Source organism: Notamacropus eugenii, chromosome 3 (assembly GCF_028372415.1).
Source record: "Notamacropus eugenii isolate mMacEug1 chromosome 3, mMacEug1.pri_v2, whole genome shotgun sequence".
Classification (NCBI taxonomy): domain Eukaryota; kingdom Metazoa; phylum Chordata; class Mammalia; order Diprotodontia; family Macropodidae; genus Notamacropus; species Notamacropus eugenii.
The window spans coordinates 225,767,736-225,794,315 of NC_092874.1; the positions used below are offsets into that span (position 1 = coordinate 225,767,736).

Sequence of the window (26,580 nt, forward strand, 5' to 3'; positions counted from 1 at the left end):
AGATTCAGATTAGCTGCTCAATTCCCCAAGGGGCTCTAAGCTGAGGGTTTCAACAATGGATGCTGGCTGCTGCCTGACGCAGCCACTGAAGCCACAACCACCCACCACTGCTGCTGCCTTTGCTGCCAACACCTGGGGCTGGAGCTGGCAGGGGACCCTGCTCTCTTCTCGCTCAGCTGAAAAAGCCCTTTCACTGACCTTTGAAGCTGCCTTTGGCACCTATAGGTTGAGAGATCTGAGAATAGCTGCTGCTGCTGGGGATTGCATCCCCAAGGCCTGCTCTGGTCCTGCTCCTCCCACTGTCACGTGACCAAGGTTGGGTTGCACTCCCCTCCGCATCTGGTGCGACAGACCTTTCCCATTGGCCTTCCAGGTCACCCTGGGTTGGAAATTTCCTCCACTCCAAAGTTCTGTGGCTTATGCTGCTCTAGAATTTGTTGAGAGTCATTCTTTACAGGTATTTTATGGGCTGTGGGGGAAGAGCTAGAGTATGTGTACCTTTCTATTCTGCCATCTTGACTCCACCCCCCCATGCCAATTTTTCAAGTAAGGAAATGGAGGTTCCAAGAGGCAAAATGGTTTCCCCACTTGTCACACAGATAGGAAGGCTTGTCTAAGACAGAATTTGAACCCAAGCCTCCAAACTCCAAATACAGCAGTACTATAGCATGCTGGTATTCTCATTGCTCCAGAGATTTCTTCCTGACACCCTCATCATTGTGCCTTTTTTCCCTTCAAAGTCATATATTGTCTCTGGGACTCAGTTCCTCATCTTCAAAAAGGAACAAGTTAGATTAGACTGTCTCTCTAAGTTTTCTTTCCAGCTCTGGCTTTCTGTGATTCTATGAGCAGAGCTAGTTGTTGGGTAAAGAGAATGATGGTCAATCAAGGCATAATTTGCCAGCTGAAAAAGTCAAGAGACAGGGCTAGGAAGAAAGCAAACCGGAAAATGTCCCCAACTAGAGATAGAAACTAGATGCCAGCCCTCAGGCAAAGCAGTGGGGACTATGGACAACAACTTTCCTCAGTTGAAGCAAGTACAATAAAACACTGGAGGAAGGGCATATCCCTTTCCCCTATAATAGGGGAGAAATTTGTATATGAGGAAATTATTCTTACCAGCCACTCATTTCCAGTAACCCACAGGTCCCAGGAAGTGCACTCTGGGTATAAATAAGCTAAACCCCTCTCCACCTTTAAAAAATAGTATTGCCCTTCTCTCCTTTTGTGTTAGAAAAAAATTAATGCCAAGAAATAGACCAGAACTGATCAAACCAAGTCTTTAGTCATAACATCTGATAGAAATCCTATCTGGATGTGCTGGATGAATTGATAACCAGCCAATTTTACTAACAAAGAAACAGGTGTTATTCCTTTTTCTAGGAAAATTGCCTTCTACTGCCAGGGTAAAGAAGGAAAGAAAACAGTGATTAGCAGGGAGACAGAAAGTCTTTGGGGGAAGAGAGAACTCTCCAAGAAAGAGGATCTCCTGAAGAATTGCAGGGAGTGTTGTGAGGAGGATGGACCAAAGCAGACACAGATCCAAGGAGAGAATGACTCTATAAAGATTGACTCTACTCAGAAAATACAGGCACTGCACTAGAAGGAAAGTAGTTTAAACCTGATAAAGAATATCTCATATACCTAGGAGGGATAGCTAACATGTTGGGTGAAAGGATCAAGATGCAGAAAGATTTTGACGGGCTGGTACGTAGTACCAAAAGATGACATTTCCTCTATGTGCTGAAGGATATATGATTTCATCAGTGAATCAATAAGCATGTTCCAGGCACTGTGCTACTTATTAGGTAATCAAAGACAAAAATGAACTAGGGCCTGCCCTAAAGGATGTTATATTCTAAAACGAGGTACTGTTTAAAACAAACAATAAAAGAAAACAAAACTATCAGTATCAAAAATGAAAAGGGTGAATTCACAACCAATGAAGATGAAATTTATTAGGGGCTATTTTGCCCAACTACATGCCAATAAAACTGACAATCTGAATGAAATCAATAGTATCAACAAAAATATTAATAGTCCAGATTAATAGAACAGAAAATAAAATACTTAAATAAACCTATCTTAATAAAAGATACTGAATAATCCATAAATGAGCTCCCTAAGAAAAAAAATTTCAGGACCAGATGGATTACAAACAAATTCACCAAACATTTGAAAAATGTTTGAAAAAATAGGTAAAATCATCAGCACTTCTACATAATGCCAACAGAGCCCAGTAGGAAAAGACATAAAGAGAAACCACATTTAAATTAACTGCAGACATTACAAAATATTTGGGAGCCTAACTGCCAGAATACACACAGGAACTATATGGTTGTAGTTGTGTGTTGTTTATCCTTTGTTCTCAAAGAGAACCATGACATCAGGATGATGAACATGACTTGCACTTGACTTTGGTTTGAGTGAGGGAGGACTGTGCAAGGTCACCAGCCTCACATTCTCCTCCAGAACCATGATATTCATCAGGACAACTGGAGACAGCCCAGGATCCAATGTGGAACCTTGGCCATTTTAGGCTAATGTCTTATCAGATTCTCCCTTTGAGTGAGATACACCCATTCAATGAACAGGCTTCTTTAAGGAGTTACTCAAGGTATGGCCCCTTTTAATAAAAGAAAAAAAATTAATAACCAAAAAACCCCAAAAAAACTAGGATAGGGAAGACTCTCAGGGTTCTTGAGTAGAAGAGAAACAGTTACTATTTCGTAATTACATGCACTCTGTGCTAGGTGGGAGGGGACCTGGTGTCCAATCTATGAACTCCAGGATGATTTATGCTTAAGCATTGTTACGTAGGGAACTGAATCAAATTTATAAAAAGTAAGAGCCATTCCTTAATTGATATATGGTCAAAGGATATAAATAGGCAGTTTTCAGAAGAAACCAAAGCTACTAACAGTCATATAAAAAATGTTCTAAATCACTAAAGAATAAAGAAATCCAAATTGAAACAACTCTGAGATACCACCTCACACCTATTAGACTGGCTAACATAACAGAAAGGAAAATGATAAATGCTGGAGGGGATGAGGGAAAACAGGCACATTAAAGCACTGTTGCTGCAGCTAATCACTGGATCCAGAGCAGGAGGAGAAAGGGAGGCTGGTGACGTTGCACAGCCCTCCCTCACTCAAAACAATGTCGTGCAAGTCATGTCATCATTTTTCTGATGTCATGGTCTTTGAAAACGAAAGATGAACACAACCTGTGGGCAGACAAAGCTGCCTGAGTGGGGCCCAGCCACTGGGTAACCCAGCTCATCCTCACCCTTCTGTCTCCCTCTCCCTTTCCTTTGGGGTTTACTGGCTAGATGTCCTTCCTTCTCTCCATCCTTCCCTCCTTCTCTCCCTCCTTCCTTCCTTCCTTCCTTCTCATACATAAAACCTTAAACCCAGTGTGTTCTGAAGCCCATAGGTTGGACAACAATAAGTCCCTGGCTGGTTTAGAGTGATTATCAATGGTAACAGTTTCTCTTTCCCTCCCAGTTTGATTGAGCTATTTTTTTTTCTTTTGCTCATTAAAAGGGCCATTCCCTGACTACTTCTTGAAGAGGCTATTCACTCAACAGGCATTACCTCCCTCAAAGTGAGTACATCAAAAGGCCTAGCCTAAAAAGGTCAAGGTCTCCCACTGCATCCTGGGCCAACTTCAGTCATCCTGATGAATATTTAGTCACTGGATCCAGATGGCTCAGAAGGAGAAAGTGAGGCTGGTGACCTTGCACAGCCCTCCTTCACTCAAAACAAAGTCAAGTGCAAGTCATGTCATCATTTCTCTGATGTCATGGTCTTCTTTGAAAATAACGGACAAACACAACAACAACCTGTTGGAACTATGAACTAGTCCAGCCACGCTGGTAAGCAGTTTGGAACAATACCCCAAAAGCTATTTAATGCTGCATACTATACAATATTCCAATAGGTCTATATCCCCAAGAGATTTTTTTCTAAAAGAGAAAAATGACCCAAATGTATAAAAATATTTATAGCAACACTTCTTGTGATGGCAAAGAATTGAAGATTGAGAGGATGTCCATCAATTGGGGAATGGTTAAACAAGTTGTGGTATGCGAATTTGATGGAATACTATTGTGCTATAAGTAATGATAAAGGGGATAGTTCCAGAAAAACCTAAGAAGACTTATATGAACTGAGGCAAAGTAAAATAAACAGAATGAAAAGAACATTGTATACAGTAACATCAATATTGTAAGGATAATCAATTGCGAAGACTTAGTCACTGATCAATGCAATGACCCACAATTCCAAAAGACACATGATAAATGTTATCCACCTCCAGAAAGAGAACTGATGAACTCTGAGTGCAGACTGAAGCATATTTTTTCACTTTATTTTTCTGGGTTGTTTTTTTTTTCAGCATGGCTAATACGGAAATATATTTTGCATGACTTTATAATGGGTAACATATTGCTTGCCTCCTCAATGGATGGGGGAAGTGGCTGTAGGGAAAGAGAAAATCTGGAACCGAAAATAAAAATTTTAAAAAGAAATTTAAAAAAGAAAAAATAGACGAAGAAGAAATCCCACTCAATTCCTTCTATGACATAAATACGGTCTTGGTACCTAAATCAGGGGGATTCAAAACAAAGGAAGAAAACTATAGATGAATTTCTCTAATGTATATTGATGCAAAAATTTTAAATAAAATGCCAGCAAAGAGATTACAACACTATACTACAAAGACTATTCATTATGACCAGGCTAGATTTATACCAGGAATACAGGACTAGTTTGATATTAGGAAAAGTATAATTGACCTCAATAACAAACACAACAAAGATCATATAATTATTTCAATAGATTCAGAAAAACTTTTGACAAAACATAACCACATTCCTATTAAAAAAAAAAAACACTAGAAAACAAAGGAATAAATGTAGTTTTTCTTAAAAAGCTAAGTAGTGTCTACCTAAAACCAAGAACAAGCATTATTTATAATGAAGACAAACTAGAAGTCTTTCTGATAAAATCAGGTATAAAGCAAGGATGTTCATTATCACATTATTATTCATTATTGTACTAGAAATGCTAGCTATAGAATAAGACAAGAAAAAGAAATCAAAGGAATATGCATAGGCAATGAGGAAACAACACTATCATTTTTTTGCATAAGACATAATGGTTTCCTTAGATAATCCTAGAGAGTCAACAAAAAAGTCATAGCAAGGAGTTTACATTCTATAGGTAGAGAAAAATATGTTTAGGGGGAAGTTGGGTTGTTATTACACATTTTACAGAGCTAACTTTGCTGTCAAAGTCACTTCTGGTAAGACATGTGCTCTGGCACCATGCTAAAGGACCAAAGGCTCCATGGTCTCTGTGATGGGGAAGCTGTGTTCAAGATTAGTGATTCAGAAATAAGTTCTAGTCTCTCTCTCTCTCTCTTTCTCTCTCTCTCTCTCTGAAATTCACTTTTCTTTTATTTGCAGTTACCTCCCTCCCCCTTCTCCATGCATTGAGAAAGCAAGAAAAAGAAAACCTATTACAAATAAGTGTAGTCACAAAAAATAAATCTCCACATTAACCATGTTCCCACTTTCAAAATGAAAAAGAGAGAAAAAGATATGCTTCAATCTTCACTTAGAATCCATTAGTTTTTTATCTGGAAGTGAATAGCAAATTTCATCACGAGTCCTTCAGAATTGTAATTGGTCATTGTGTTGACAAGTTACTAAGTTTTTCAAAGTTCATTATCTTTAAAATGTTGTGATTACTGTATAAATTGTTCTCCTGATTCTGCTCATTGTATTTTGTATCCATTCACAAGAATCATTCTAGGTTTTTCTGAAACCATCTCCTTCATTATTTCTTACTGCACAACAGCATTCCATAACTTTCATATACCATAACTTGTTTGGCCATTCCTCAATTTATGGGCATTCCCTCAATCTCCAATTCTTTGCCACCACCAAAAGAGATGCTATAAATATTTTTGTGCATATGGTGCACATATGTGCATATGTTCTTTTTTTTAAAAAAAAAAAATCTCTTTAGGGTACGAACCTAGTAGGTATATTGCTGGGTCACAGGGTACGCAGAATTTAATAGCTTTTGGGTCATTGTTCTGAACTGCTTACCAGCATGGTTAGACTAGTTTATAGCTCCAACAACAATGCATTAATATACCATTTTTCCCACATCCCTTCAAGCATTTGTTATTTTCCTTTTCTGTCATATTAGTCGATCTGATAGCTGTGAGGTGCCTCAGAGTTGTTTCAGTGCACATTTCTCTAATAATTATTAATTTTGAGCATTTTTTCATATTGCTGTTGATAGCTTGGAAACTCCTCTAAAAAATGCCTCTTCATTTCCTTTGATCACTTCTCAGTTGGAGAATGGCTCTTATCCTTCTAAACTTGACTCAGCTGTTTTTGAAACCTTTACCTACAAAGCTACAAAGACCCCCTCCCATTTCAGTTTCCTGTTTTCCTTCTAATATTTGGCTACATTAGTTTTGTTTGTGCAAAACATTTTAATTTAATGTAATCAAAATTATCCATTTGACCTCCGATGATCCTCTCTATCTCTAGTTTAGTCATGAACTTGACCCTTATCTATAACAGGTAATTGCTTCCATGCTTCACTAATTTGCTTATGGTATCACCCTTTATATCTAAATCATGTGTTCATTTTGAACTTACCTTGGTAAACAATGTGAAAAGTGGTCTGTTCCTAGTTTCTGCCAGACTACTTTCCAGTTTTCCCAGAAGTTTTTGCCAAATAGTGACATCTTGCCCCAATAGATGAAATCTTTGGGCTTATCAAACACTAGATTACTGTATTCATTTGCTTCTATATATTGGGAACCTAATCTGTTCACTAGCATAGTCTGAGAAGTGGTCCTGCTAAGCCCTCTTCCTTTCTTTTTTTTCACTGATTCCCTTGATATTCTTGATCTTTTATTTCTCCAGATGAATTTTGTTATTTTATTTTCTAGCTTTATAAGGTGATTCTTAGGTAGTTTGATTGGTATAGTACTGAATAAGCAAATTAATTAGTATTATTATTTTTATTGTTTTGGCCTACCCTTGAGCAATTAATATTTCTCCAGTTATTTAGACCTGTCCTTATTTGTGTGAACAGTACTTTGTAATCATGTTTATATAATTCCTTTCTATGCCTTGGCAGGTAGACTCTCAAATATTATGTACTATCTATTCATTTTAAATTGAATTTCTCTTTTTATCTCTTCCTACTAGATTTTGTTGTTAGTATACAGAAATGTTGATTTGTATGGGTTCTTTTTATGTCCTGCAACCTTGCTGAAATTATTGTTTTGATTAGTTTTTAGTTGATTCTCTAGGGTTCTCTAAGTAAATCATCATATCATTTGCAAAAAGTAAGAGTTTTGCTTCCCCTTTGCCTTATGTGTATTCTTTCAATTTCCTTTTCTTGTCTTACTGCTATAGCTAGCATTTCCAGTATGATACTAAATAGTATTGGTGATAATGGATATCCTTGCTTCACCTCTGATCTTACTGACAAAGTTTCTAGTTTATTTCCATTACAGATCATACTTGCTCTTGGTTTTAGATAGGTATTATTTATCATTTAAGGAAAGCTTCATTTATTCCTATGTTTCCTAGTGGTTATTTTTTTTTTTAAAACAGGAATTAGTCAAAAATTTTTTCTGTGTTTCCTGAAATAACCATGTTTTTGTTGTTTTTGTTATTGAAGGGCAATTATGCTTATAGTTTTCCTAATATTGAAGCAGTTCTACATTCCTAATATAAATCCAGCCTAGTGTATAATCTTTGTGATATTTTCCTCTCACTTTCAAGGTGACCATTTTGTTGGGACAAAGATAATGTCAGTTCTTGTTCTCCCAAGGTAGGAGGAGATTTCCCTCTCTCCCCATTCCAAACAAAAGCTATGGTAACTATAAGAACATGGAAAGGAGAACATGTGCTTGCCTAAGTGAGCCCAAGACTGAACCAAAGGCCTTGACTTTTTTCTTCTTTGTGTTTCTTTCTTGGAGCATATATAATTGAACAGTAACTCTGAGAGATAGACATTTTTTCTGCTTTGACATCTATATCAGAAGCTTCAGAGCTACATCTTACTTGAATGAAGTGCTGGTTGCCCATCAGGAGATGCTTCCTATAATCACACCCATTTCAGAGAAAATGACTACTGCTAAAAAGATGGATTGTGCATCCCTGGATGGCCCAAAGATATAGACTTGGAGTCACTGCTTAGAAAGTACAGATCCTCCACTCAGTGCAGCAGCAGCCTTTCTTACTACACTGTAGTCAACTATGACCCACGACTCCCCAGCAACCATGTAGAAGGGACCCACAGTTGGCACTGATCCCAAGATCAGCTTTTATTCCTGTGTGGGAGTCTTCCAACATGGGGAAGTGGAGCTCATGGCTAATGACCAAGGAAACAGGACCACTCCAAGTTTTGTTGCCTTCACTGACACAGAACATTTAATCAGTGATGCAGCAAAGAATCAAGTTGCAGTGAACCCCACCAATATAGTTTTTGATGCCAAACATTTGATTGGTTGCGGATTTGATGATGCAGTTGTATAGTCAGACGTGAAACACTGGCCTTTCTTGGCAATGAATGGTGGAGGCAGGCCTAAGGTCCAAGTGGAATACAAAGAGGAGACCAAAAGTTTCTATCCAGAAGTATCTTCTATGGTCTTGACCAAGATGAAAGAAATTACTGAAGCTTACCTTGGGAAGACTGTCACAAATGCTGTGGTCACAGTACCAGCCTATTCGATGATTCCCAATGTCATGCCATCAAAGATGCTGGAACCATCACTGGTCTTAATGTGCTCCAAATCATCAATGAGCCAACTGTTACTGCTACTGCTTATGGCTTGGACAAAAAGGTTGGTGCCAAGAGAAATGTGTTGATCTTTGACCTTAGAGGAGGTACTTTCAATGTTTCTATTCTTACTATTAAAGAAGGCTTTTTTGAGGTCAAATCCACAGTTGGGGACACCCACTTGGATGCAGAGGACTTTGACAACTGCATGTTTGTGCTATTTCACTGCTGAGTTCAAGTGAAAGCATAAGAAGGACATCAGTAAAAACAAGAGGGCTGTTCATTGTCTGTCCACCGCTTGTGAACATGCAAAGTGTTCCCTCTTCCAGTACCCAGGCCAATACTTAGATTGACTCCCTCTATGAAGGTACTGATTTCTATCCACCAATTACCCAAGCCTGTTTAGAAGAGCTGAATGCTGGTTTCTTCCATGGCACACTGAACCCTGTAGCAAAGACCATAAGAGATGGCAAGCTAGATAAATCATAGATTCATGACATTGTCCTGGTGGGTGGTTCCACTCACAGCTCCAAAATCAGAAATTTTTGCAAGACTACTTCAATGGCAAGGAACTCAACAAGAGTATCAGTCCTGATCAGGCTGTTGCCAATAGTACAACTGGTCAGGCCGCCATTTTGAGGACAAAACTGAGAATGTGCAGGACTTGCCGTTGTTGGATGTCCCTCCTCTTTCCCTTGGAATTGAAACTACTGCTGGAGTTATGACCCTTCTGATCAGACATAATGCCACCATCCCCACCAAGCAGACACAGACCTTTAGCACCTAATCAGACAACCAGCTGAATGTGCTTATTCAGGTTTATGAAGGTGAGAGAGCAAAAACAAAAGATAACAACCTGCTTGGCAAGTCTGAGCTCACAGGAATCCCTCAGCACCCAGGGGTGTTCTTCAGATTGAAGTAACATTTGACATTGATGCCAATGGCATCCTCAATGTTTCTGCTGTGGATAAGAGCACAGGCAAGGAGAACAAGATCGCTATGACCAATGATAAAGGTATCTGAACAAAGAAGACATTGAGCATATGATCCAGAAGGCTGAGAAATACAAGGCTGAGGATGAGAAGCATTCCAAGAATTCTCTGGACTTATGTTTTCAACATGAAGGCTACTGGAGAGGATGAAAAACACAAGGCAAAATAGGTGATGAATACAAACAGAAGATCCTTGATAAACGGAACAAAATAATCAACTGGCTGGATAAGAACCAGACTGCTGAGAAGGAAGAACTTGAGCATCAGCAGAAATAATGGAGAAAAGTGCAGGGAGCACCCCTGATGAGCTCCCGGGGGTGGAGCAGCCCCGTCTGGAGGGGCTTCTTCTGGACACACCATTGAAGAGGTCCACTAAACACACCCGAAGAAAGAACATTCCACACAGCTTTCCAAAGATGGAAGGACTCAGATTTGGAGCCAAGGCAGTAGTCATTTAAAAGTAACATTTAAGCTACTGTGTGAATCTGGGCATTCTGAATACCTGAATATGAGCAGAGGGAGAGAAGGGAATAACATTGCATTTTATCAGTACTATAAATAAGGAGAAATGCAATTCTTGTCCTGGAGAATAAAATCTACTTAAAATTGGCACCATAAAAAAAAAAAAAGATAGAAAAGAAAGTACAGATCCTGAGGGAACGTGAAATATTTATTCAGTACTCCCATAAGTCTCTTGGGAGCCTATGCTTCCCAGGAGAGTATAATTGAGATGATGAATTAGAGTTTTTATTTTAACTATATGTAACACATACCTTTGAGTCTTTTGTGTTTGAAACATTTCTTTTATAGTACAGGAAATAAACAGCTGTCCTTTCCTGATACCTACTACTTTATACAGTATCTTTTCTAGAAGAGACTGTATTAGCCCTTTTTGGTGCAAATGAGGAAGAGGGGAAGGACCTAGTATAAGATCTGAAAAGGACCATATCTAAAAGGGACTTCCAGAAAGCTTTCCCCATCAATGGAGGTCTTTAAGCAGAGGCTGAATGACCTGTTGTTGAAATATCCTGTTCAGGTATAAATTGGACTAGATAATTTCTGAGGTCCCTTACAATACTGAGGTTCTGTGATTCTAAGGCCAAGATGTATAGATGGGACAGTCTCCTGGGGAAGGCAGAGAAGGGGAAGGTGAGGGATGCAGTTATATTGCCATTAGGAAGCTGGATCTCTGATTCTAAGGCTAGGACAGATGCATGGGACAACCTCCTGGGTCAAAGATTAGGGTGAGGGATGCAATCATGCTGCTGTTAGGGAGCAATGTCTCCTTGCTCCAGAAAACTGCTAACATTCCCATTCCATCTCAGTTTCTGCTCATCCCCCAGCTCAGAAGGGAAGCCAAAAGTTCAGCCTAGGTCTCCTCCTTTCCCCCTATTTCTGCAACCTTACCTTTTCCTTTATGTGTACAGAATAATCCACCACCACCCCACCACCCCCAGAAAAAAAATACCATTCTGACAAAACAATTCAAAGAGGTCTCTTAAGGAGCAGCGAATGTCAGGTCTCATCCCTCTCTTAATACCAGTTGGAGGGCTAGGCAGTAAACCAGAGTCCTAGGGGGATTACCTGAGGCTCGGGAAGGAGTTACAAGCCATTGCCAGCTTGAGTAGCTAATGGGAAACTCCCTTGATTCAGTGACTCAAACTCAGAATGGTCTGCATGGCATCCTACACCTCCCCAATCCCAGCTCTTCCTTTCTTCCCAAGCTATCTAATTACCATCAGATTCCATCTTGTCTCCAAACACTCCTTTCATCAGCTTCCCAATCATGTCTCCTTTCTTTTCTCTTATTATGAACTTGACAAAAATGAATATTTCCATTTGTAAAGGAGAGTAGATGAAACTCAAAGATCTATTACTTACAACTTTTTAAAGAATGTGTGTGTGTGTGTGTGTGTGTGTGTGTGTGTGTGTGTAATAATGGGTACGACATTTGTTTAGTTGAAGAGGAAAACTAACTACTCCTTTTAGCTGGCCTCCCTCTCAACTTCTCTTAAACAAATGAAACAATACAGAACAACTAGATTAACTCCAGTTTTTTTCTTAATAATGAATCTAGAGACTAGGTGAACAGCCATGTGAAATCAGATAAATTAGTTTAGGAAAAAATACATACTCTCCCCTGAGGGGAGAGGAGAGAAGGAAGTTTTACCACAAATAGTTCCCAGCAGGACAGGACAGATAGAGGCTTTTCAGCAATGTATTCAGGTGATTCTGCATGTTATCTGCGATCATGGCAACTGCTATGGCAGTTAACCACCAGAGCATCAGCATTCAATTCCAGAGGTTCAGAAGTTTCTCTCTCCCTCTCTCTCTCTCCCTCCTTCCCTCTCTTTCTCTCTCTCTCTCTATGTTTCTCTCTCTCTCTCTCTCTCTCTCTCTCTCTCTCTCTCTCTCTCTCTCTCTCTCTCTCTCTCCCTCCCTCCACCCTCCTTCCTTTATTTTTCTCTCTGTCTCTCCCTCTCATTCCCCCTTTTCTTTGTCTCCATCTCTCCTCGTCTCTTTCACTCTCTCCCTGTCTCTCTCTGTGTCTCCATCTCTGTCTATTTCTCCATCTGTTTCACCTTACGTACAATTCTGGAGGAGGCGGGCTCTCAGTGGCAGCTTGGTCAACAGCACATCAAGGTTACCATTTATCTCATTCATTGACACAGAATGGTCACATTCTCTTCTCAGCACATTGCCCACCTCCCATTCTTCACAAGATTTCTGCTCTCCCTTTCCTTCAAGACAAGATAGAGAAAGGAAATGCCTCTTCTTGGAGTGATTAAAGCTCCTGAAGGTCCATGGATTAGAACCTGTTGGTGATGGGTGCCCCATCCTATAGACTTCCATCCCAGCCCCGTGATTAAAAGGCTGTCTACTTATGTATTCAATTTAACACAGCAGGACTAAGCCTGCCCTGCTTCTGAACTTCCATCTGCTCTCTTCTATGCGCTGTCTACAATGTTCCTTTCTTTCCATTTTCTCTGCCTTTAGGCTACTCAACCTGAAAACAAAATAAAAACTCATTTCCTCCTTTAACCTCACATAGACATCTTCCCAGCCTCACCTAGCTCTCCTGCCCTACTTCTCAGGTTCCCCTCTACCTTCCCACCAGACTTTTATCCCCTTATCCTTCTCTCCTTCCTCTATACCTCTATGCCCCCCCAACCCCAGCTCTGGGCTTCCTTCCACCAAGAGGTGTTCCTTTTTATCCTGACCCATGGACACCTGAGCATCTCAGTTGTAACCAAAAATAAAAAAAGCATGATATTCAAACCAAAATCCAGCAGATTAAGAACCTGGTGGCTGACTCATACAGGATGGTGCACTAGGAGGGGGCTAAAAACGTAGTCTCCTCTGTCCTTCTGCCTCCTAGCAGGCAATACCTTTCTCCAAACCTTCCCAACTAGCCACTACATTCCCCCTCCCTCTGTATGCTGAATCCTCTTTAATAAATTCCATCCTAGAATCTAATCCGAATGAATCCTTCCCAACCACCTTACAAATGCATAGGACCTCTAGGCAATAATAATGGGTTAAGGGAGAAATTTATGAAATCCAATGCCTTAAATCCCCTAATCCTTCATAATTCCCTTCCCCTCCTCCCATCTTGGCATCCAGAGTAAGAGTTAGATACCCTCTGACTTTTACCTTGGCCTTTAGGAATGAGGTCTCATGGAGGAACTGGAAAAAAAAATGGGTCTGGGAAAAGTCCCAAGTTCCATGAAAGCCTGCCCCTTATCAGGGTCACCTCTGAGACAGTAAACAGACTTGGCCCCTCTCACCTGGAATCTGGGAATTTAGGAAAGCTATCTTTTTCAGCTGCCCTGCTTCAGGATCCTAGCCTTGGTCTCACGGTACAGCCTCTGTGAAGTCTGTATGTAGCCCTTCTATGGGATATCCATGTGTCTGAGCATCTTGGTAAGGAAGAGAGAAGGGAATAAGCATTTATTAAGTGCCTACTAAGTGCCAGAAATTGTGTTAAGCACTTTACAAACGATACTTCACTTGATTCTCACAACAACCCTGTGATGTGGGTGTTGTCCCTATTTTACAGTTGAGGAAACTGAGACAGACAGAAGTTAGGTGATCACACAGGTAATAAGTGACAAATTTGAATTCAGGTCTTCCTAGTTCCAGGCTCAGTGTTCTATCCCATGTTCCACTTAAAGTATCAGTATGTCCAGGCTTCTTTGTGTGTTAGACAGTAGCCGTGTGTCCTATAACTGAAAATTTCTGTGTATTCAAATTCTCTGGAAGTATTTGTGTGTTAGGGTCCCACTAGAAGGAGTCTGTTTGACAGGTTGTGGTGGAAAGGTCTATGTAATTAACTCTTGGAGTATTTCCTGTTTGACTCCTCTTAGTGGGGAGGGCCTGCCTATCTGGACCTCTCTGGGCTGGTCTATGTATCTGAGGAGGGGAGTCTGTGTCAATCCTTCTGAAGGAGTTTATTTGTCCATTCTCCCTCAGAGAATCTATGCTTGGCCCCTTTTGAGGATTTAAATAATTTTGTGTCCATCTTCCCTGGGAGGGTGAATATATCCAGCCTTCCTGAAAAAATAGTGTTAAACACATGTCTCTGTGCCCAGTCCTCTTTTGACGGGGTGCATCTAGAATTTCTGCCCCAAGATAGATCCATTTCTGCTGCCAAGACTCAAGGTCCATATCCTCTCTGACTTCCTCCAAACTCTCCCAAAGGTGAGAGTGAGCCTGAACTGAACAGGAACTTAGGAACTTAATTTTCAGAGATGAAAGGTGGGATGAGTCTGTAGAAAGGTTGGAATGGCATCTGCCTCTGCTGCTGCTGCAGCAAGTCAGGAATGCAGACAGCAGAGATAAGGTCTGGCTTGTCTGGCTCTCTCCCCTTTGGCCTATCCCACCTAGCAAGAATTTCAAGTAGCCTTCAGAGAAGAAGGCCCAGGGGGAAGCAATGGGCATGTTACTGTCATTGTTTAGTCATTTCAGTCATGTCTGACTCACTGTGATCTCTTTTTACAATTTTCTTAGCAGATACTGGAGTGATTTGCCATTACCTTCTCATTTGAAAGATGAGGAAACTAAGGTAAACATGGTTAAGTGACTTGCTCAGGGTCACATAGCTAGTAAGTGTCTAAAGTCAAATCTGAACTGTGGTCTTCCTGACTCCAGCTCCTGCACTCTATCTACTGCCCTACCTAGCTACCCCTTGGAATGGGCACAGTATTCTTTTTAACAGAGCCTGTTAGGTCAGAGTCAAAAAAACTATCAGGATCATAGATGTCAGAGCTCAGTGGTAGTTGATTGGATACAAAGAATGCAATTCTCCTAAATTTTGCAAACATGGCCCTGCTCAGTATTTGGTTTCTTTCATATGAGTGGTTCTCATGTGAACACTCCCTCAAATTGCCCCCAAAACCAGTCAGTGCAATACAGTGGAAGGAACACAGTCCTAGTAATATAGGAGATCCAGGTTCTAAATCTCAGATGTACCTGCGTGACCTATGGTAAGTCTCTATGCCTCAGTTTCTTCATCTGTAAAATGAAGGCCTTGAAGGGAACAGAGGGGTACTTAAGAGAGACAATAACACCAAGGAGAGAATAGTGGCAAATTCCCCGATCCTGAAGGGGGGAGGGGGATTGAAATAGAAAGGAAGGAAGGAAAGAAGGAAGGAAGGAAGGAAGGAAGGAAGGAAGGAAGGAAGGAAGGAAGGAAGGAAGGAAGGAAGGAAGGAAGGAAGGAAAGAAAGAAAGAAAGAAAGAAAGAAAGAAAGAAAGAAAGAAAGAAAGAAAGAAAGAAAGAAAGAAAGAAAGAAAGAAAGAAAGAAAGAAAGAAAGAAAGAAGGGAAGGAGGGAGGGAAGGAAGGAAGGAAAGGAAAGAAGAAAGAAAGAGAAAGAAAGGAAGAAATAAGGAAAGAAGGAAGAGGAAGGAAAGAAGGAAAAAAAGGGAGGGGGGGAAGAAGGAAGGAAAGAAAAAAAGAACCAGCATCAAAGAGGGTGCTCATCAATGTGGGGGGGATGACTTGACAAACTGTGATATGTGAATGCAATGGAATATTACTAAGATGTAGGAAATGACAAAGGAGGCAAGTTCAGAGAATCCTGTGTAGTATAAAGTGATGCAAAGCCAAGTGAGCAGTCCCAAGAGAACAGGGTTTAAGCATGCTGAAGCATATCACCCACCTCTGGATGGCAAAGTGATAGATCCAGGATAGAGAAGGAGACATACATTTTTTAAAATTTATTTATTTTTAGTTTTCAACATTCATTTGGAGACATACATTTTTGGCCAGAGCCATCTTGTGAGTTTGTTAATTTGACTAGACACTTTTGTTACAAGTTTGTTTGGGGGCTTTTTTCCCCTAAATCTCTCTTGGTTTTTTCTTGGGGATAGAAGATTTAAGGGAGCAGCAATAATGATGCCCAAAAAAAGACAGCCATTGAAAGATTTTTTTTAAATGTGCAGAAGAAAACAGAAGGAAGCCCAGGCAGACAGGACAGCTATAAAAATATGAAGTGGAATCCCTTATATGCCTTCTTTTTAAGTCAATATTATAAAATAGAGACTTTCAATTTAATCAGTAATCCTTGTTTTTGTGTTCTGTGTAGATGGAACCCTTTTTTTAATGTTTAAGTTCAGAATAAAAATTAATTTAACTTTTTAAAATCAGCAGCTTGAATGAGATGACCTGTGAGGTTTTCTTTTTACCATTTGAACAAACTCTAATTCAATCACTCAGTCAACATTTATCAAGCACTTACTACATGATGGGCACTGCGCTAAGTGCTGGGAATACAAAACGGGGCAAAACACAGAGCCTGGACTCGAGGGGGAGACAGCATGCAAACAAATAGATACAAGGTAAACCAGAGAATAAATGGGAAATAATTAAAAGAAGGAAGGCACTGGAATTAAAAGGGATTGAGGAAGTAATCTATCTTCCTGTAGAAGGGAGGATTTTAGTTGGTACTTAAAGGAAGCCAAGGAGGTAGGCAGACAGAGCTAAGGGAAATTCCCAGAGCAGACATACGGAGTTTCTTGTTTGGCAGAACAGCCAGAAAACCAGTATCACTGGATCAAAGAGTACATGTTGGGGAGTAAGGTGTAAGACAACTGGAAAAGTAGTGGGAAGGGGGTGAGGGGGGAAGTTACAAAGAACTCTGAATGCCAAACAGAGCATTTTGTGTGTGCTCCTGGAAGCAACAGGTAGTCCCTGGAGTTTACTGAATAAAGGGTTGACATCTTGAGCTTTAGTACAGTCGCTTTAGTGGCTGAAAGGAGACTAGAGTTCGGTGAGGCAGGCAGACCCTCCAGCAGGCTATTGAAATAGTTCAGGCATGAGGTAATGGAGGGCCTGCACTAAAGTAGTAGCAAGGTCAGTGGAGAGAAGTTGGTGTATTCATATGGAAGAGATGCCCCAAAAAATGAAACCCATAGGCACTGGCAACAGAGTGGATATGCCAGCCTGAAGGACTGGGAAGATGGTGTTGTTCTCAACAGTGAAAACAGCAGGGAAGGAGTTTAGCAAGGGTGGGGAACCTGCAGCCTTGAGGCCACATGTGGCCTTCTGGGTCCTCAAGGGTGGCCTTTGAATCCAAACTTCACAGAATAAATCCCCTTTAATTAAAGGATTTGTTCTGTAAAACTTGGACTCAGTCAAAAGGCCGCACCCAAGGGCCTAGAAGGCTACATGTGGCCTGGAGGCCACAGGTTCCTCGTCCTGGTAGGGGAAAAGATACTAAATTCTATTCTGGACATACTGAGTTTAAGATGTCTACTTAACACGCACTAGGAAAAGGGAACTCAGCATTCCTTACATTGCAAGGTACTTTCTACCAGGAATGAAGGAAGAAGAGTCTACTCTCAATCTGTCCACATTGGTGAACAGTTGGTACTTTACTGTAACCCTAGGCTCAGGACTTCTTTGTGGTGAAAGGTAAGGGGCTAACAAAAAGCAAGCGGTTGATTTCCTTGGAAGAGGAGAGCCATTATAAACTCTCTCATATTCAAATCAATTAAATCAATATACATTTTTTTAAGTCTGCCACGTCCAGAGCCCTCTGTTAAGACACTGGGTACTGTGCTAGACTCAGCTTGAGGCTGAATCTGCTTTATATGACTGGATACTTTGAGTAAGTGATAGTTCTTGTGGGAGAGGACTTGTGGCCAGTCAACTTAGATCGTACCACTTCCACAAAGCCTTCCTGGATTGGGCCAATCAAAAAAGTCCATTCGCCCTCTTCAGGATGGCAGAGTGATGAGTCCTGGGCCAGGAGTCAAGAAATGGGTTTTGACCCTGGACATTAATGTTTACTAGCTGTGTAACCTTGGGTGATTCAATTTAACTCTCTGAGCTTCAGTTTTCTCATCTGCAAAGTGGGGATTAATAATATATTCACTAGTGGCCTCAGAAAAAGCATGTGGGGAAAATACTTTGTGAAGCATTCAAGTGTCACATAAATTATTAAATTATGTACTAAGTGCTTGCTATAGTTATAATAACACCTTATATATTAAATATCTGTTTATATTCCTGGTCTCCTCAATTATACTGTGAGCTCTTGGGGAGGACAGATGCATCTGTTGATTCATCTTTGTATCCACTGTGCATAGCAAGTTCTCAGTAAATGTCTATTGCCTGAATGAATGGATAATGGATAAGTGAACCAACAAATACTTATTCTGTAATTCTTTAAGGTTTGCAGAATGCTGTCCTCACAAAAATCCTGTAAGGTCTGGAGAGTATCAGTATTTTCACTCATATTTTACAGGCAGAGAAACTGAGGCCCAAAGGGCTGAAAAAAGTTGTCCAAGGTCACAAAACTAGTAAGTGGCAAGGGTGAGATGTCAACCTAGGTCTGAATGTAGACAATACAGTTTGAAGAAGCAGATTACAGCCTCTTTGGAAGGGACAAGATGAATATGTAAAACAACAGTATTTGATATCATAACTAAACGGCATGCTTAGGCTATCTCCTATGCTGTACCAGTAACTGGAAATTTAGATAACTAGTCCTACAATAAGGGGGCAGTGCCTGTACCCAGGGGAAGTTGAGAAAAAAAGCCTCAATGTAAACCTTCCCAGCTTGCAGCTGATACGAGGATGCTGCTCATGCAAAAGACTGGACACTTATTTGCAAGCTGTTTGTATGTCATTTTCACTGTGGTCACTCCCTATGGTTTCTCTCTCCTAAGTGCCCTTCCACCTCCCTCCTACATCCTCCCTTCCTCCATCAGAGTCTCACTTCTACCAGCCCATGCTGTTTAGTGTATGGGAAAGACTTAGGATCAAAACATTGAGAGAGGTTAACATGTTTAGTTATTATCTAGTTCAACCTCCCCATTTTACAGATGAAGAAATGGGGGCCCAGAGAAACGAAATGACTTACCCCAAAGCCATATTCTATGACTCAAAATCCTGTACTTTCCACTACACCATCCTGGGAGCCAGGATTCAGGGAGAGAAACCAAGTGCTCAACAGTGATTCAACTTCATAACTACACTGTTTCCTGGATAACCCATCTACCTTATGTCACCTCTAGGATCTCTCTTTCCCATTTTCTCTCCTCCTGGCACCCCCTATGTCCAGCAAAGAGTTAGATAAAAATCAATACATTAGGGAGCAAAGAACAAGCAACAATGGCTGGGGGGTGGGGGGAGGAGGTGATCCATGTCCAGCTAGGGATAAAAGCTCAGAGGACTGAAAAGTACCTGACCTCTAATTCCCACTATTAATTTAGAAGGGAGATGGATTTACCTCTCCCCTCTGAGTACTTTCCAGTTCAGTGCCACTGACTTCCTTGCTGTCCTTAAACAGGACATTCCATTTCCCCATTCTGGGAATTTTCATTGGCTGCTTCATGCCTAGAATTCTCCCCTCCCTCATCTTTGCCTTCTGGTTTCCCTGACTTTCTTCAAATCTCAACCAAAATCCTATCTTCTGCAAGAAACCTTTCCCTGACTCCCTTATTAATGCTAGTGCCTTCCCTTTCCAGTCCATTCCATACATATCCTGTTTGTAGATAGTCGTTTGCATGTTATGTTCCCCATTATACTATGAGCTGTTTGAGAGACAAGGGCTGTTTTTGCCTTTCTTTGTATCCCTAGTGTTTAGCAGGATGCCTGGCATATGGCAGGAGATTAATAATGCTTATTAATGTGACTTGACTTGCCTGGATCCCTAGCGTAGGACAGAAGTGGGATCTCCTCTGAGGCTATTTGGGGTTAACTGGAATTCTTAACAAAACAGGATTTCCTGAAGAAGGAGGCAATGGCAGTCCTTTGAAGCTGGCACCTCAGCTCTGCAGGATGGAGAATGAGGGTCCCAAGACCATGTGGGGCAGGACCTGCAATGAAACAGAGCTTTATAAGTGACCTGGGAGTGTAAAAGTGACTGGAAAGAACTTAAGAATGTGTGTGCATGTAGGAGGGTATCTAGAGGTAACTGACACTTCATAGAGCTTTATGGTTTATGAAGAGTTTTCCTTTCAGCAATCCCTCTGTGAGGTAGACAGTAAAATCTTGTGGGGTTTTGTTTATTTTTAATAGGATTTGTGCTTTCATCAGGGTATTAAAATGGGAATTTCCTCTACACATGCACATAGGCACCTCTACAATTTAAGAGCTTTAGAAAGGAGCCTTTGGAACTAACAACAATATTGTAGGATGATCAACTGTGAACAACTTAACTATTCTCAGCAATACATGGATCCAAGACAGTTCTGAAGGACTTATGAAAAATGCTGTCCTCCACTAGAAAAAGAACTGATAGAGTCTGAATGAAAATCAAAGCATACTACTTTTCATCTGATTTTTCTCACGGTTTTTCTTTGTGCGTTTTTTCTTTCACAACATGACTAATATAGAAATATGATTTGCATGATTGCATACGTATAACCTATATCAAATGCCTGTCTTAGGGAGACGGGAAAGGAGGGGAGAGAAAATGGATGTTAAAAAATTGTTTTTATGTGTAATTGGGAAAATATTATTAAGAAAGTAACCTTTGGACATTGAGATGTAAGTAATTTGCCCAGGGTTACACAGCCAATAAGTGTCAAAGTGAACCCCAGGTCTTCCTGACTAAGAGGTTTGCTTTCCACTATAATAGGCTTCCTTTTGGTACAGCATCTCTATTTTAAAGAAATTGAGGCTCACGAATGCTACTTGTCCAAAGTCACAGAGTCGGTTAATGAAATGTGAAAGCATCTTCTTCCACACCTAGCTAAGTTGGTTCTCAATTATTTGTTGACGTATTTCCCAGGGAGAATAAAAAATTATTTGTTAGTGTGTTTGTGGGTCTATAAAAAAAATGTGTGCGGAGGCGGGGAGAGAGGGCAGAGCGGCATCCGGGCCGGGAAACTTCTAAATCCCTCCAGACCTCTATATATCTACCTGCGCGCCTCTCAGAACAGGGTGGGCGGAGCCAGTCCTGGCCGGCGCCCCCTCCCCTTTCCCTCCTGACTATAAAACCAGTGTGCTCACCCACCCTTCCGACCATTGCAATTGCATCCAGCTCTCCTTTACCGACATCATGAGTTTCACCACCCGCTCCAACTACCGCTCCCTGGGCTCGGTCCAGGCGTCCAGCCACCGGGTCCAGCCGGTCAGCAGCGCCGCCAGCGTCTATGCGGGCGCGGGTGGCTCTGGGTCCCGAATCTCCACGGCCCGCACCACCAGCTTCCGCGGGGGATTGGGGGCCGGGAACCTGATGGCGGGGCTGCCTGGGATCAGGGGGATCCAGAGGGAGAAGGAGACCATGCAGGACCTTAACTCCCGCCTCTCCTCCTATCTGGAGCGCGTGCGGAGCCTGGAGACCGAGAATCGCACACTGGAAGGGAAAATCAGGGAGCATTTGGCCAAGAAGGGACCTCAGATCAGAGAATGGGGACACTATTTCAAGACGATTGAGGATCTGCGGGAGCAGGTAAGAATGGAAGAGGCAGGAGTGTCCCTTTGCCTACCCCAATCCACAGACCCCAATTCTGCCCCCCAATACCCCTGAGAGGTCTTCCTCTTTCTCTTGCTTGTCTGTTTTGATAACTCTTGCCCTTTAATTTGGAAATGTCGGAAGTCACTTTAGGAAAGGCATGATGGGGCAGAGGATTAGGGAGAGAAAACTCCAGAAAAAGGAGGGACTGAGACTTTCCCCAGACTCTCCCCTAAGCAGCTCTTTACCAGTGCCTCCCAGTGCTCTTCTCAGTCTAGTAACTCTCCTGACCCATGCTGTTGTCCTAGGTTAACAGGCGTGGGGAACCTCGAGGCCACACACACGTGGCCTCCCCACCCCTGTAGGACTTGAGCCCCAAAGGGTAACTGATTCTCCTCTCCTTGCACTCCATGCTGTCTATTTCCTTCTGCTTCTCTTGCTGAAGGCAGTTAAGGGGAAAGGCAAGGAAAGCACATATTTTCCCCAAATGCCCAAGCCGTATAAGGTCCCAAGAAATGCTTTTCTCCCAAGAAAGAGGTTTCACCTAAGCAAAGAGTGGAGACTGGAGGGGGAAGCAATGAGTTTTGAGGGTAGAAGAGAAAAATGAATGTCCTTTAAAGAGGGCCCCAAAAGCCCGGGTTCCCAGATGCCTTCCTGTGAGAGGGTTAAACGGATATAGCTGAGTCACCTAAGGGTAAACAAGAGAATTGGTAGGAGGGACTTGCTTCCCTCACCCCTTTTGGGGAGGGAGTGGAAAAACAGGTGCTTTAGACAAAGCTGCAGGTGAAAGGGTGGGGGAGGGCAGCTTTGCAACTGGTTCCCCAGGGCCTAGGAGGGTGGGAACCCAGGTATAGCCTTGGGGAACAAGGTTTGCTGAGAGAACTGCAAAGCAGCTGTTACTGGGATCTGGAAGACCGAATCTAGGATACAATTAGTCTGGAATACGGGTAGGTGTGATAGAGGCAGAAGAACATGCCTTGAGGGACATAATCCTATGTTAGAGATTCTCCTTTCCCCGTGTATAACCTCCATGTCTCTTCCCTGCCCTCCACTAGATTTATGCAAGCTCAGTGGACAATGCCAGAATCACCCTACAGATCGATAATGCCCGTCTGGCGGCTGATGACTTCAGAATCAAGTAAGTCAGTGGAATTATCAGGGTTAAGTTTAGGTACCCCATCTGGGGTTTAAGAATATGGTGTAGTCATGATTTAAATTAAAATACCGAATGAGATGGAAATTAGTTTAGTATGGCTACAGGTTTAAGTGTGAGATGGGGGCTGTGGTGGTCCTTTGAACTGAATCTCTCCTACTACCCATCCCACTTCCTTAGGTATGAAGCAGAGCTGGCCATGAGACAGTCTGTAGAAAGAGACATTCATGACCTCCGGAAGGTCATTGATGACACCAACGTGACCAGGCTGCAACTGGAGACTGAGATTGAAAACTTGAAGGAAGAGCTACTTTTTATGAGGAAGAACCATGAGGAGGTAAGCTATGAGGGAAGGCAGAGATCTCTCAGCAGAGAGATGACAGGACTGAGAGTCAAAAAGGGGCCTTAGCACTATCTAGTTTCTCATTTTACAATTGGAAAACTGAAACTTAAAGAGAACTGAAATGAGTTGCCCAAAGTCATGCCTAAAGTAGCAGAGTTGGGTTCAAACCTAGGTCCTCTGACTCCAAATTTCAGCATTCTTTCCATTATACTGTCCAGACTTTTGAGTTGGGAAGCCAGGCATCCTGATAAGGCAAAATGAAGGAACCCAGTCTTAGAAATGGGATGAGAGTGTAACCACATATAAAAGCCTCACAGACAAGTTTGGAGACCACATACCTACACTGTTTTAATCAGGCTATTAACCACACTGGCAAGTCATATGTATTGAAAATAAATATTTCCTACAGTTTGTTTGAAGGATAGTCTAATAAAGAGGACAGTAAACCATGTGAGGCAAGAATGAAGCCAGGAACAACTGGCAACAGTGCCAGGAGGATAGCAAGGAGCCGCAAAGCTGAGTCTGGAGAGGGTTAGCTGGAAAAGGGTGGGGTACAGAGTTGGGAAGAGGAGAGGAAGAAGGAACACGAAGAAAAGGGAAATGAAGAAACAATTTGGACCAAAAAGAATCAGAAGCCTAGGGAGAGAAGTGGGGGGAGGGGAAAGAAGGCTCACAAAGTAAAGACTCTATTGCCGTTGGCAGTCTGGCTGAGGCAGAAGTCCGGTGGGGAGGATATGGTTTCATCGGATGGCTCCTTCTCTGCCTCCTGTATCCTACACAGTCATCAGTGGTGTTCGGTCAGACATTTTTAATAAGTTGTGATCCATTCTCCCCACCTACTTTTTTTTTTTTTTAAATCCCAGGAGGTGAATTCTCTACAAGCCCAAATCGCAGGCTGTGGGCTGACCGTGGAGGTGGATTCTCCCAAATCGCAGGACTTGAGCAAAGTCATGGCTGATATCCGAGCCCAATACGACGCTCTGGCTCAGAAGAACAGAGAGGAGCTTGATAAATACTGGTCACAGCAGGTGAGCAGAAAAAAATCTCTCAGGGGTGAAAGTTTGGGGGCAGTTCAGAGAGTCGAGACATGGGTCCTAGGAAGGCAGGAACTGAGGAAGACATGTGGGAAGAGAGCTTTTAGCTGGACACTGAGAGAAGCCATATTTCTCTCCCTGGACAGATTGAAGAGAGCACCGTGACAATCAACACGAGATCTGAGGAGGTGGAAGCAGCTCGAAACACTGTCACTGAGCTGAAACGGACAGTCCAGTCCCTTGAGATTGACCTGGATTCCCTGCGAAATTTAGTGAGAATATCGGGCTGCCTCTCCTCTTCCCCATTCCTTCTCCATGTCCTAACCTCCCATCTCTGGGTCTGCTGATTTCATCCCTACCTACTTAACTCTCCTTCTGTCTCCCTGTACTCTGATTGATAGAATATAAGAATTGGAAGGTACTCTGGCATTGTATAAAGGAAATGCCTTTATAAACCAAGTATCTTGCCAATTGTCCCACAGTAAATAAATGGCAGCAGCATTGTTACGCCATTGGGATACTTCCTTCTCCTTCAGCCCCACTCATTCTGTTCCTCCTTTGTCTCTGAGCAGAAAACCAGCTTGGAGGACAGCCTGAGGGAGGTGGAGACCCGATATGCTATCCAGATGGAGCAGATCAACACAGCCCTGCTACACCTGGAAGCAGAGCTGGGGCAAACACGAACAGAGGGGCAGCGCCACGCCCAGGAATACCAGGCCCTGCTCAACATTAAGGACAAACTGGAAGCAGAGATCAACACCTATCGAAACCTGCTAGAGAATGGGGGGGAGGACTTCAAGTGAGTAGGGGTCCTCCTCATCCCCACTCTTCTCCATGCCCCTCTATCTCCCATCCTGTGCTGGATTCCACATTTAAATAGTCATTTGTGGGCCATATCCATTAACCAGAAGGTTTCCCCATACTCCTTGGGGAACAAGGATCCCAAAGATGCCCAGGAACCTCTATCTTAAATTAGACAGGGGAGCAAAGGAGTTTCTTCTCCTTCCCTCCCCATAACTGGATTTGTTCTCTCTCCCTAGTCTTGTGCATGCCTTGGACAGCAGCAGCAGTTCCTTACATAAGACCAGCACTCGGAGGACTGTAGACGGCAAAGTGGTGGCAGAGACCAATGACACCAAAGTCCTGCGGCGTTAGGGTCATAAACTGAAGACCCAAACTGAGTCACGAAGTTAATAAAGACTCTTTGGTCACCTACCCTTCAATTCTGCTTTCTCTTCATTGATATAATCACTTAGCCAGGCACAGAACCTTACTCACTGAAACCAGCTTAAACTGTCAAGGAATTACAATACTCACCACACATTTATTAATGGGGCCTGGCACTGTGTAAGACATTAGGGATACAAAGAATGAAACAATCTCCACTCTCAAGGAGAATACATTCTCACAGGATAGAAAACAACAGTAACAATAACTGTCACTGTCACTGATATAGCATTTAAAGGTTTATAAAATTCTTTACATATCCTATTGCGTTTGATCTAACCAACATTCCTATGGGGTAGGTACTATTTTCTTATCCCCATTTTAAACATGATGAAACTGAGGTCAAGAGATACTAGACCAGGGCCACATCCCTTTTAGGTGTCCAAGTTTCCATCTCTAGTCTCAGTACAGTCCACCATCTTTACTATACCATCTAGCTATATCATCTTACCATCCATCTCACTACAGAATGGATAGGTGGTAACAGGAGAAGGGAGGTTGGATATAGGGGGGAGTCAAAGGCAAGATTTTTGTGGGGATGACCAGCTATTAAAGTGGCAGGGGTAGATCAGCTACATTCCCCTTCAGCTCTTCTCCATTCTCTTAGCCTCTAATCTTATTTCAATTTGAATATCCTAGGGCCACATAACATGCATGTGGAAGGAAAATTCCATTCCAAATAATATTCTTTGGAGAAAAGATCAGCTAGGAAAGGAGTGAATGGATAGGGGATCTGGGATAGCCTGGGTAAGAGTTAAGTCTTAGGAGAATGGAGATTGGTGTGCTGAGAGAATATGGGGTCAGAAAGAGGCAAAGAAGCTATAACAAGATCTGTGTCCAAGAGAAAAACTAGATCAAGGAAATTTTATGGAAACAATTCAGTTATGCCATGGCATTATAATTCAAGTCATACTTAATCAATAAACATTAAATTCCAACTATGTACCAGGCACTGTACTAAAGCTGGGAATACAAAAAGAGACAAAAGATAGTCTCTGGTCACAATAAGGCAGACAACATGCAAACAAGTATATACAGGATAAATAGGAAATAATTAACAGAAAAGGTAATAGAATTAAGGGGACTGAGAGAGGCT

General features: G+C 42.0%; 1 protein-coding gene and 1 long non-coding RNA gene across 2 annotated transcripts in view; one reads left to right on the forward strand and one right to left on the reverse strand.

The window, feature by feature from the left end:
• The window catches only part of LOC140534124 (uncharacterized), a 94,718-nt gene that overhangs the window by 19,151 nt on the left and 48,987 nt on the right, over positions 1-26,580 (reverse strand). The window contains exons 2-4 of the long non-coding RNA XR_011977165.1: positions 19,971-20,144; positions 13,606-13,737; positions 12,409-12,558 (exon numbers count right to left, since the gene is read on the reverse strand). This is a non-coding gene — a long non-coding RNA (uncharacterized lncRNA). The remainder of the gene's footprint in view (positions 1-12,408; positions 12,559-13,605; positions 13,738-19,970; positions 20,145-26,580) is intronic.
• Positions 21,278-25,472, forward strand: KRT18 (keratin 18). Its single transcript, XM_072654773.1, has 7 exons — positions 21,278-21,724; positions 22,783-22,865; positions 23,061-23,217; positions 24,087-24,251; positions 24,404-24,529; positions 24,830-25,056; positions 25,298-25,472. Exons 1-7 carry the CDS (start codon positions 21,332-21,334, stop codon positions 25,410-25,412), a joined length of 1,266 nt encoding a protein of 421 aa, XP_072510874.1. The 5' UTR covers positions 21,278-21,331; the 3' UTR covers positions 25,413-25,472.

Coding starts and splice junctions, on each gene's coding strand:
- KRT18 (XM_072654773.1), top strand. CDS start 21,332: ATGAGTTTCACCACCCGCTCCAACTACCGCTCCCTGGGCTCGGTCCAG. Junction 22,866..23,060: donor GCTGATGACTTCAGAATCAA/GTAAGTCAGTGG, acceptor CCACTTCCTTAG/GTATGAAGCAGAGCTGGCCA. Junction 25,057..25,297: donor AATGGGGGGGAGGACTTCAA/GTGAGTAGGGGT, acceptor CTCTCTCCCTAG/TCTTGTGCATGCCTTGGACA.